Source organism: Oncorhynchus nerka, linkage group LG4 (assembly GCF_034236695.1).
Source record: "Oncorhynchus nerka isolate Pitt River linkage group LG4, Oner_Uvic_2.0, whole genome shotgun sequence".
Classification (NCBI taxonomy): domain Eukaryota; kingdom Metazoa; phylum Chordata; class Actinopteri; order Salmoniformes; family Salmonidae; genus Oncorhynchus; species Oncorhynchus nerka.
In genome coordinates this window covers 8797362-8810305 of record NC_088399.1, presented here as the reverse complement: position 1 = coordinate 8810305, position 12944 = coordinate 8797362, and the positions used below count along the sequence as shown (strand labels likewise).

Below are 12944 nucleotides of genomic sequence, written 5' to 3'. Positions count from 1 at the left end.
TGAGTCTCCTTGAGCGTTGCAGCCAGCAGCCTTGTGTTTATGATTCAGAAGGTGGCCATCTTGTTAGCCTGTTGAAGTTCTCTAGGCCTCCACACTGATGTAGCCTCTCGGCTGTGCCTCATCCTTTCTGCTGGCACCCAGAGGACCTAGGCCTAACTCATAGTGTGCCCAAGTTGAACTGGAGAAATTTGCAGGTGCAAGTTTACATGGACACAGGCTCACACTGCAGGGTGGATGGGCAGCAGAAAGTCTAGCCCTGTGGGCACTTGGGAAGGCAGGAGTTTGTTTGTGAACTCAGCAAAGCTCAAACCAAACATCGGACTAGCGTAGGCTGGAGGGCATCTATCGCATGCCTTCCTTTACCAACAACAACGATATCTCCTCCCTGGGTATGGAGAAATTTATAAGAAAATTGACTGTTAGATTTCAGTGCAGCCTTTGATATTATTGACTATAACCTGTTGGAGAAAAAAAACGTATGACCTTTCAACCTCAGCTCGGGATCTACGATATGGCAATCGATCCAATAGAACTGTTATTTTTTTTGTAATGGAAGCTTCTCTAATGTCAAACATGTAAAGTGTGGTGTACCGCAGGGCAGCTCTCTAGGCCCTCTGTGTGTCCATGTCTTCTGCTGATGCAACCATATAAGCATCAGCAACCACAGCTAATGAAGTCACTGAAATCCTTAACAAAGAGTTGCAGTCTGTTTTGGAATGGTTGGCCAGTAATAAACTGGTCCTGAACATCTCTAAAACTAAGAGCATTGTAATTGGTACAAATCATTCCTTAAGTTCTAGACCTCAGCTGAATCTGGTAATGAATGATGTGGCTGTGGAACAAGTTGAAGAGACTAAATTACTTGGTGTTGCCTTAGATTGTAAACTATCATGGTCAAAACATATAGATTCAATGGTTGTAAAGATGGGGAGAAGTCTGTCCGTAATAAAGAGATGGGGAGAAGTCTGTCTGTAATAAAGAGATGGGGAGAAGTCTGTCCGTAATAAAGAGACACTCCAAAAAGCGAGTCCTGCTCTAGTTATATCTGATCTTGATTATTGTCCAGTCGTGTGGTCTAGTGCTGCAAGGAAAGACTGACAGCTGCAGCTGGTCCTGAACAGAGCGGCACGCTTTGCTCTTCATTGTAATCAGGGGGCTGATATAAATACTATGCATGCCAGTCTCTCTTCGCTGGGAGTTGAGGAGAGACTGACAGCATCACTTATTTTTATAAGAAACATTAATGTGTTAAATTCCTAATTGTTTGCATAGTCAACTTACACACAGCTCTGACACACACACTTATCCCACCAGACATGCCACCAGGGGTCTTTTCACCGTCCCCAAATCCAGAACACATTCAAGGAAGAGTACAAAATTATATAGAGACGTTATTGCATGGAATTCTGTTCCATCTCATATTGCTCAAATGAACAGAACATGTTTGTTTTTTAAACAGATAATGCAACACCTCACGGCACAACGCCTCTCCCCTATTTGACCCAGATAGTTTGTGTGTATACATTGATATGTAGACTACGTGTGCCTTTTAATTTTTTTTATTTATTTAGTTCTGTTATTGTCTATTAATTATCTGCATTATGTCATGTTTTGTGTTGGACCCCGGGAAGAGTAGCTGCTGCTTTTGCAACCGGTAATGGGGATCCAAGTAAAATACCAAATATGGAAATTAAATTCAGCATTCTGCACTTCTGTAACTATTGACAAGTTAGTTTCTGTTCTGAATACACATCGTTAAACATTCCTTTATACTCCCTGAGTGCTCTCCAGCCTCGTTCCCCGGGTGCTCTCCAGCCTCGTTCCCCGGGTGCTCTCCAGCCTCGTTCCCCGGGTGCCCTCCAGCCTCGTTCCCCGGGTGCCCTCCAGCCTCGGGTGCCCTCCCCGGGTGCCCTCCAGCCTCGTTCCCCGGGTGCCCTCCAGCCTCGTTCCCCGGGTGCCCTCCAGCCTCGTTCCCCGGGTGCCCTCCAGCCTCGTTCCCCGGGTGCCCTCCAGCCTCGTTCCCCGGGTGCCCTCCAGCCTCGTTCCCCGGGTGCCCTCCAGCCTCGTTCCCCGGGTGCCCTCCAGCCTCGTTCCCCGGGTGCCCTCCAGCCTCGTTCCCCGGGTGCCCTCCAGCCTCGTTCCCCGGGTGCCCTCCAGCCTCGTTCCCCGAGTGCCCTCCAGCCTCGTTCCCCGAGTGCCCTCCAGCCTCGTTCCCCGAGTGTAGTCATTGACTCAGGCTTGTCATTGATGGTCACGCTCTCCTTCTCACCATCTCAAAGGAAAGGCACCCGCTGACTCATTGCCATGGAGAAGAGACTCATTTCTGTGTGCGGGCAGATGGCGCAAAGCCACGACCCGATGTCACGAAAGTCTGGGAGTGGCGCATAGATCCGAATATCCCCCAAGATTATAACAGCTTGTGATTGGCTGTTGGCCATCGTTACCAGCTGCCACAGTGAACCCTTCCCTAGTAACAGTTCTTCTCAGCCTGGTCCTCTGCTGCTTGGGATTTCCATTCTTGGGAGGCCCCAAGATGTGAATTTCTAACACAGATTCAACCACAAATACCGTGGAGGTTTTCCAATGCCTCGCAATATAAAAAGCAGACATTGAATGTTCCTTTTGAGTATGGTGTATGGTGAGTATTAATTACACTTTGGATGGTGTATTAATACACCCAGTCACTACAAAGATACAGGTGTCCTTCCTAACTCGGTTGTTGGAGAGGAAGGAAACTTCCCCATGAGGCCAATGGGGACTTTAAAACAGTAACAGAGTTTAATGGCTGTGATAGGAGAGAATGGAGGATTGATCAACAACATTGTAGTTATTCCACAATACTAACCTAATTGACAGAGTGAAAAGAAGGAAGCCTGTACAGAATAAAAAATATTCTGAAATATGCATCATATTTGCAACAAGGCACTAAAGTAATACTGCGGCAAAGCAATGGTTGTCTAGCGATGATCAACAATCAATTTGACAGAGCTTGAAGAATTTTTTAAAATAATGGCAAATGTTGCACAATCCAGGTGTGTAAAGCTGTTAGACTTACCCAGAAAGACTCACAGCTGTAATTGCCGCCAAAGTTGCTTCTACAAAGTATTGACTCAGGGGTGTGAATACTTATGTATATTAGATTTTTTTAAATAAATAAATGTAATACAAATTTGTTTATGTTCTTGTTAGTGAGCATTTCTTCTTTGCCAAGATAATCGATCCACCTGACTGGTGCGGCATATCAAGAAGCTGATTAAACAGCATGATCATTACACATGTGCGCCTTGTGCTGGGGACTCTAAAATGTGCAGTTTGGTCACTGCTACAGATGTCTCAAGTTGAGGGCGCATGCAATTGGCATGCTGGCTGATGACGTCAACCAGAGCTGTTGCCAGATAATTTAATGTTAATTTAACCACCAACATCGTTTTAGAAAATTTGGCAGTACATCCAACCGGCCTCACAACCACAGACCACGTGTGTATGCCTTCGTGTGGGTGAGCAGTTTGCTGATGTCAACGCTGTGAACAGAGTGCCCCGTGGTGGTGGGGTAATGTTATTGGCAGGCATAAGCTACGGACAACGAACACAATTGCAATTTATCACTGGCAATTTGAATGCACAGAAATACCATGCCGTGATCCAGAGGCCGTTGTGAGACCTTCAGTTTGTGATCAACAGGTGCATAGCTGTATTTCCAGTCATGTGAAATCCATAGATTAGGCCCTCATTAATTTATTTTAATTGACTGATTTCCTCATATGAACTGTAACTCAGTATAATCTTTGAAATTGTTGCGTTTGCTTTTGTTCAGCATATTTGAAGATACTTTTTTTTTTTAAGTCAAATTCACAAAGTAAGTATTTTAAAATGCAAATACTTAAGCTAAATACGCTGGTCTAGTGCCTAATGGTAAACAGTAGGCCTAGAAATTCCTGTCATGTGACAGGATATACAGTAGATATTGAGCGGCACTGAGAAACGTGGAGAAGAGCACACTTTGAATTAAACGAGTTATCCTGAAAATATTCCTCGGTTGTCAGTTCTGATCCATTCTTAGAATATTGTGATTGTTGTTTTGGCCTACCGGCCCTCCACACCTGGGCAGAGATCTAACAAAACTCCTAGTCTCGTTAGCTGGCATTTGGCTAGCGCTTTTAGTGTGGACTCTTCACCTAGATAGTCCAGTCGTTTACTTTTTTATTGATTTTCTTTTCAACTTCCTTCCGCCGAGCTTCTTTGAAAGCAGCTGGATGAATTTGCGTACAGCTAGTCTATTGCTATCCAGTCATAGGTCTGTACGTCTCCTGTCTTCAATGGGATTGGCACAGTCTCTACTTCACTCGTAATGTTTGCGGCTACAGCTCTGCAAACACCACACTCTGACACACTAGTGAATTTGTTCAGGGTTGGATTTTTACCTCTGAATGCCCACAATTTTATCTGATTATATTATCAGGACTGCAGGGATGTGTTATTTCTGTATTGGTGCGTTTGCCCCCATCAAATGTACTTTTTAGCAGCACAGGCTATCTGTTCAAGGGCACACACACACACACACACACACCATACTTGTTCAGTATGTTCCTTCAGGCGTGCTCATTCCAAACTGCTCAATGACCCTTCCATGACCCCTGAACAGAGGCTACATATACATCACAACAGAGGGCTGACTTAGCATATCAACCCCCCCCCCCCCCTCCCACAAATATACACCGACACACAGGGTGGCGTCCCTCCAGACTAGTGCCCAGTCCGTGTCAGGGTGGCGTAACCCCACTTCTCTTTGTCACGAGTACCCCTCGTCCTTAATCTTACACTGGATCTCTCCCATGGGCCCTCAACAGGATCAAATCAAATCAAATTTATTTATATAGCCCTTCGTACATCAGCTGATATCTCAAAGTGCTGTACAGAAACCCAGCCTAAAACCCCAAACAGCAAACAATGCAGGTGTAAAACCAACAGGATGCGGTGGGCACTGACCCTGGAAAAGAGGCTGAGAAAAGATGTCTTGTACGTTTCCTAAACCACCAACTTCAAACCCCAGGCATTTTCTCTCTTTCTCCTTCCATGTATGGTCCTTGCCAGTTGGTTAGTAGTACTCGGTCCATTAACTGGCTCGCTCCATCAAAACTCATTTTTGGAAAAGCAGTCCCCCACCACCACCAACGTTTTTTATCTCTCTGTGGTAGAGAAAATATCATTGTCGAGGCTTCGCTGACCTCTGGTCTGACAGGGAATCTACATTTCTCACTGATAGCCAAGTATAGACACTTCCCTCTGAACTCAATTATACATCATTGGGGTGGCAGTGGCTTCCAAACCAGCCTTGGTGGACCACAGAATTCCTGTTGCCACGGAGAAACCCAAGAATGTGTTGCTTTTGCGTGAGGGTCGCTTATCCAGCAGGTCGCTTATCCTGCAGGTCGCTTATCGCTTATCCTGCAGGTCGCTTATCGCTTATCCTGCAGGTCGCTTATCGCTTATCCAGCAGGTCGCTTATCGCTTATCCAGCAGGTCGCTTATCGCTTATCCTGCAGGTCGCTTATCGCTTATCCTGCAGGTCGCTTATCGCTTATCCTGCAGGTCGCTTATCGCTTATCCTGCAGGTCGCTTATCGCTTATCCTGCAGGTCGCTTCCTGCAGGTCGCTTATCGCTTATCCTGCAGGTCGCTTATCGCTTATCCTGCAGGTCGCTTATCGCTTATCCTGCAGGTCGCTTATCCTGCAGTTTTTGTCTTCTTCTTCTCTCTCTCAAGTTAACAGGCACTGCTGGATTGGCCGGATACAGAAGACCTACTTACATGAGCAGTGGTGTAACACCCCAATATCCCACAGGTTCAAATATCCTCAGAGTTACTGAGAGGTGGATCCCTCAATTCCCGTTTGCTTAATCCTATTTTTTTGACATGAGTTTAATGTCAATGTTTAGTATTTGTGTTCACGTCTTTTCAAGTGTTGTGTTTTGACAATAGGTGTCAGTTTTCAGTCTGGAACTTAAGTAGAAAACTGCCATTGTCTGTCTCCAAGCTTGACCTGACCTCGTGTCAATCGGCCAGTAAAATCCTTTTATTTGCCAGCATCAACAGATTCATCACGATCTTCCCTCAATGGTGATAGGTCCACACTGACTAGCGACGCCCCTCTAAATGTCTATCCCTCTCCAACCAACAGGTCTCCCAAACAACAGATGGTCTTGACGCTGACTTGTGGAAAGACGGCCTGTTCAAATCCAAGGTGACACGCTACCTCTGTTTCACCAGGGTCTTCTCTAAAGAAAACGTAAGTGATGGAAGTCGACATACATTAATGATACCACACTGCCACTCTAATGCCCACTGTGATGAAAATCTGTGCTCCTGAATGGTTTGTCTACTAAATCGAATCACAATTTATTGGTCACATACACATATTTAGCAGATGTTATTGTGGGTGTAGCGAAATGCTTGTGTACCTAGCTCCAACAGTACAGTAGAATCTAAAAATACACGACAGTACACACAGCTAAATGTAAAATAATGGAATTAAGAAATATATAAATGTCAGGACGAGCAATGTCAGAGTGGCATTGACTAAAATACAGTAGAATAGAATACAGTATATACATATGAAATGAGCAAAGCAGTATGTAAACATTATTCAAGTGACCAGTGTTCCATTATTAAAGTGACCAGTGTTCCATTATTTAAGTGACCAGAGACCACATGTCTATGTATATGGGGCAGCAGCCTCTAAGGTGCAGGGTTGAGTAACCGGGTGGAAGCTGAATAGTGATGGCTGCTTAACAGTCTGATGTCCTTGAGATAAAGCTGTTTTTCAGTCTCTTGGTCCCCGCTTTGATGAACCTGTACTGACCTCACCTTCTGGATGATAGCGGGGTGAACAGGCAGTGGCTCGGGGTGGTTGATGTACTTGATGATCTTTTTGGCCTTCCTGTGACATCAGATGCTGTAGGTGTCCTGGAGGGCAGGTAGTTTGCCCCCGGTGACGCGTTGGGCAGACACCCTCTGGAGAGCCCTGATGTTCAAATAATTACTGTAGGGAGGAGGAACCTGTTTCCCAACACAACAATACAATAAGCCACTCTAATCAGAAACTCAAACAGCAAGCATGACTCACTCTCTGTGATGGGGAAAGAGACCAAAATATCTCATCTGAAGCACCTTGTTTTCTGGCAGCTTTTTTGTACCATAATTTATGTTACCTGACAAACATATTCTGCAAGAGTCACCAGTTTCTCTGCTTAGGCTAATTAGCCCCAAAAAATAAGAATTTGATTTATATAACGCTTTACCAGGTGCTATAACATATGCCAAGCACCTTTTTATCCAAAGCGACTTAACCATGTGTGCGTATATTTTTCATACTGGTCCCCCGTGGGAATTGAACCCACAACCCTGGCATTGCAAGTGTCCTGCTCTACCAACTGAACCATACAGGACAGTGTCCTGCTCTACCAACTGAACCACTATGGTTGGAAACTTGGCACAAAGTAACAAAGGCAAAATCTACCCTGGTGGATCCTGGAACTGTGATACTTTTTAAAATTTTACCTTTTATTTAACTAGGCAAGTCAGTTAAGAACAAATTCTTATTTTCAATGACGGCCTAGGAACAGTGGGTTTAACTGCCTGTTCAGGGGCAGAACGACAGATTTGTACCTTGTCAGCTCGGGGGTTTGAACTTGCAACCTTCCGATAACTAGTCCAACACTCTAACCACTAGGCTACCCTGCCACCCCGATTACCTGGCGTAGAGAACTGTGATACCGAGGACCTTATTTAGGCGTAGAGCCTATTGGTAGAGAACTGTGATACCGATGACCTTATTTAGGCGTAGAGCCGGTTGGTAGAGAACTGTGATACCGATTACCTTATTTAGGTGTAGAGCCTGTTGGTAGAGAACTGTGATACCGATGACCTTATTTAGGCGTAGAGCCTGTTGGTAGAGAACTGTGATACCGATGACCTTATTTAGGCGTAGAGCCTGTTGGTAGAGAACTGTGATACCGATGACCTTATTTAGGCGTAGAGCCTATTGGTAGAGAACTGTGATACCGATGACCTTATTTAGGCGTAGAGCCGGTTGGTAGAGAACTGTGATACCGATTACCTTATTTAGGCGTAGAGCCTGTTGGTAGAGAACTGTGATACCGATGACCTTATTTAGGCGTAGAGCCTGTTGGTAGAGAACTGTGATACCGATGACCTTATTTAGGCGTAGAGCCTGTTGGTAGAGAACTGTGATCCCGATGACCTTATTTAGGCGTAGAGCCTATTGGTAGAGAACTGTGATACCGGTGACCTTATTTAGGCGTAGAGCCTGTTGGTAGAGAACTGTGATACCGATGACCTTATTTAGGCGTAGAGCCTGTTGGTAGAGAACTGTGATACCGATGACCTTATTTAGGCGTAGAGCCTATTGGTAGAGAACTGTGATACCGATGACCTTATTTAGGCGTAGAGCCGGTTGGTAGAGAACTGTGATACCGATTACCTTATTTAGGCGTAGAGCCTGTTGGTAGAGAACTGTGATACCGATGACCTTATTTAGGCGTAGAGCCTGTTGGTAGAGAACTGTGATACCGATGACCTTATTTAGGCGTAGAGCCTGTTGGTAGAGAACTGTGATACCGATGACCTTATTTAGGCGTAGAGCCTATTGGTAGAGAACTGTGATACCGATGACCTTATTTAGGCGTAGAGCCTGTTGGTAGAGAAAGGAGAACAGTTTGACCAGCTCCATGGAGAACATTGGACAGCGGTCCTTGGGCGTAGTTGACAGGCGTTCTCACAAAGGCTTTCCCAAACAAACATCTCCGAGTTACAAAAGATTTTCTCCTTCGCCGCAGGGATGTTATTCTGGAATGATTCCAGTGTTCCATTTGACTCTTTGACCTCTTTGGTCTGTTGCACCGTTGTCAAATCAGGAATTCCTTACTCATACTGATGTTCTTTTTCTTATACTTTTGAGATGATGGCTGCTTTGTGAGGTCTGTTTTTTTAAGTAAATCCAGTTTGAACAATTCCTGTACGAACTTGATCTGTAGAGTTGCTGTGAAAAGCATAGGTCTGTAACATACAACTTGGTCTGATCACTTGATGGGGCCAGTTGATACACATCCTGGAAGGTAGAAACCAATATACACTGATGATATTCATCCTTGACAGAAACACAATTGAAGTCTGAAATAAATAGCCACATAGCAAACAATTACCCCCCCCACACACACACACCCCCCTCCCATGTCTGTCCATCAAGCCCAGACTAACTTCCGTTTAGTTTCCTGCCAGTTTGAGGTGTGATCAGATGTGACCGTGCCATCAACAGAAGCTATTTTGTCTGCCAATCAATACGGCCCGCAGCGTAATTGTCTGTGACAAAAACAGATACTGTGAAATTAGTCCGCAAAGTGTGCAACGGAACCACAGGCGTTAGTGATTTATAACCCTCTGTGGAGGTAGGGAGATGTCTTCTCTGTCAGGGAAGAATCCCCCCCCCCCCCCCCCCCCACACACACTGCTAACACTTCTTGCACATACACAAACATTCTACTGGCACATACACAAACATTCTACTGGCACATACACAAACATTCTACTGGCACATACACAAACATTCTACTGCCACATACACAAACATTCTACTGCCACATACACAAACATTCTACTGCCACATACACAAACATTCTACTGCCACATACACAAACATTCTACTGCCACTGTCAAGGCTTTGGAATGAACTGTTGACTGATCATTAGCTAACGTGGATGTGGTTTCTATGTCTCTCTCTCGCTGCCTGCCTGTCTCTCTCTCTCGCTGCCTGCCTGTCTCTCTCTCTCGCTGCCTGCCTGTCTCTCTCTCTCGCTGCCTGCCTGTCTCTCTCTCGCTGCCTGCCTGTCTCTCTCTCTCTCGCTGCCTGTCTCTCTCTCTCGCTGCCTGTCTCTCTCTCTCTCTCGCTGCCTGTCTCTCTCTCTCTCTCGCTGCCTGTCTCTCTCTCTCTCTCGCTGCCTGTCTCTCTCTCTCTCTCGCTGCCTGTCTCTCTCTCTCTCTCGCTGCCTGTCTCTCTCTCTCTCTCTGCCTGTCTCTCTCTCTCTCTCGCTGCCTGTCTCTCTCTCTCTCGCTGCCTGTCTCTCTCTCTCTCTCGCTGCCTGTCTCTCTCTCTCTCGCTGCCTGTCTCTCTCTCTCTCGCTGCCTGTCTCTCTCTCTCTCGCTGCCTGTCTCTCTCTCTCTCGCTGCCTGTCTCTCTCTCTCTCGCTGCCTGTCTCTCTCTCTCTCGCTGCCTGTCTCTCTCTCTCTCTGCTGCCTGCTCTCTCTCTCTCTCTCGCTGCCTGTCTCTCTCTCTCTCGCTGCCTGTCTCTCTCTCTCTCGCTGCCTGTCTCTCTCTCTCTCGCTGCCTGTCTCTCTCTCTCTCTCGCTGCCTGTCTCTGCAGAGTCATTTAGGTAATGTGCTGGTGGACATGAAGCTTATCGACATCAAGGACACTCTGCCTGTAGGTTTTATTCCCATCCAGGAGACTGTGGACACACGTAAGCACTGATCTTCTCCTCTCATATCCTACAGCTCTCCTTCTCCTCTCATATCCCACAGCTCTCCTTCTCCTCTCATATCCCACAGCTCTCCTTCTCCTCTCATATCCTACAGCTCTCCTTCTCCTCTCATATCCTACAGCTCACCTTCTCCTCTCATATCCTACAGCTCACCTTCTCCTCTCATATCCTACAGCTCACCTTCTCCTCTCATATCCTACAGCTCACCTTCTCCTCTCATATCCTACAGCTCACTTTCTCCTCTCATATCCTACAGCTCACCTTCTCCTCTCATATCCTACAGCTCTCCTTCTCCTCTCATATCCTACAGCTCTCCTTCTCCTCTCATATCCTACAGCTCTCCTTCTCCTCTCATATCCTACAGCTCACCTTCTCCTCTCATATCCTACAGCTCACCTTCTCCTCTCATATCCTACAGCTCTCCTTCTTTACCTCCCGGGTCTATTTTAAGCTTCTCTGACTAAACATCAAGGTAGTCAGTGCTACATAACAGCATGTGTGATTTTTATTTAAAATTTCCCTACAAATGTGAAAAGCAAATGATGTGTTTTTATGAGTCAGACTTTGTGGACTCTGGGAGATAGGATACTGGTGACATGGTTAGTTTTATTATTTATAGACTGTAACATGATCAGAGACCTTTTACAGTGCACTGACTCTCTCTTTTCTCTTCATGTCTCTCTTTCTTTCTTCTCTTCTCTCTCTTTTCTCTCCATGTCTCTCTTTCTTTCTTCTCTCTCTCTCTCTGCTTTCTCTCTCCTCTTTTCTCTTTATTTTCTCTTTGTCTGTCACCCTCCTGCTTCCTCTTTGTCTGGCTGTCTGTCTCTTTCTGCTGGCCACACACAGAGGAGCAGGCCTTCCGGAAGAGGAGGCTGTGTATCAAGTTCATCCCGCGGGACTCCACAGAGGCAGCCATCTGTGACATCAGAATCCTGGGCAGGTCCAAGCAGGCCCCACCGCAGTACACTTTCATAGGGTTAGCAGCTGTGATGTTATTAACATGCCCTGCCTTTTTAGATATCGTAGAGCCAGATGATATAGAGCTAGGGTTTTTCTGAGTAAGCCAGCCACCAGGAAATGGGGTTTAGTTTACTTATAAAATGGGAGGGAAATTGGGGTTTCACACAATTTTGAGTTCCTTCAACAGGTTATGAGTTGAGGTGAACAGGCGTCAGAATGTTGTACTTCTAGTCTGTCTACGTGGTGCGGCTGTATGCAGGAAATGGATGATGATGCTAAAAGAGGCTGTGGTTGTGTTCCAGAGAGCTCAACAACATGGGGATCTGGTATCGCATGGGTAAGGTCCCGCGTGCCCAGGAATCTTCGCCAACTCCAACCACCAATAACATCCAGAACATCAACTCGACGGCCAACACCACACCAACCCCAGCAGCCCCTCTGCCCAAGTATGCTACATTTTCCATATTGTCTCATTTTATTTACTTTATTTTACCTTTTTTATTTAACTAGGCAAGTCGGTTAAGAACAAATTCTTATTTTCAATGACTGCCTAGGAACAGTGGGTTAACTGCCTTGTTCAGGGGCAGAACGACAGATTTTGACCTTGTTAGCTCTGGGATTTGAACTTGCAACCTTTCGGTTACTAGTTCAATGCTCCAACCACTAGGCTACCTGTCGCCTCATTCAGGACCTCTTGCGTGTGTGTGTGTGTTCCACTTCCCATAATTCAGAGTGGTTTCTATTTCAAGTCTGCAGCCAAGTAAGTTAAAGAACAGGCACGTTGTGTTGAAACAGAGTTTACTCAAGAGAATGGGGAAAATGAACTGCCTATAGCCTGCAGCTAAAGAGTAAAACAAAGGGAAACTGTGTCTAAAGCTTCTGCAAGAGAAGGAGAGGAATACTAGTCAGCAGCTAGAATAGTGAGTTTTCTTCACATCTGAAGTGTACATGTATCTTCTCCCGACTGCCACCAGGACCCGTCTTGGTGGTTTTCTCCCGACTGCCACCAGGACCCGTCTTGGTGTGGTTTTCTCCCGATTGCCACCAGGACCCGTCTTGGTGTGGTTTTCTCCCGACTGCCACCAGGACCCGTCTTGGTGTGGTTTTCTCCGACTGCCACCAGGACCCGTCTTGGTGTGGTTTTCTCCCCGACTGCCACCAGGACCCGTCTTGGTGTGGTTTTCTCCGACTGCCACCAGGACCCGTCTTGGTGTGGTTTTCTCCGACTGCCACCAGGACCCGTCTTGGTGTGGTTTTCTCCCGACTGCCACCAGGACCCGTCTTGGTGTGGTTTTCTCCCGACTGCCACCAGGACCCGTCTTGGTGTGGTTTTCTCCCGACTGCCACCAGGACCCGTCTTGGTGTGGTTTTCTCCCGACTGCCACCAGGACCCGTCTTGGTGTGGTTTTCTCCCGACTGCCACCAGGACCC

General features: G+C 46.3%; 1 protein-coding gene across 2 annotated transcripts in view; it reads left to right on the top strand.

Moving 5' to 3' along the window:
• Nucleotides 1-12944, top strand: part of mvb12ba (multivesicular body subunit 12Ba) — a 46772-nt gene that overhangs the window by 13142 nt on the left and 20686 nt on the right. For both annotated transcript variants that reach the window (XM_029648182.2, XM_029648180.2), the window contains exons 3-6: nt 6178-6285; nt 10436-10532; nt 11400-11529; nt 11816-11959. In XM_029648182.2, coding sequence (XP_029504042.1) covers nt 6178-6285; nt 10436-10532; nt 11400-11529; nt 11816-11959 — 479 coding nt within the window. The remainder of the gene's footprint in view (nt 1-6177; nt 6286-10435; nt 10533-11399; nt 11530-11815; nt 11960-12944) is intronic.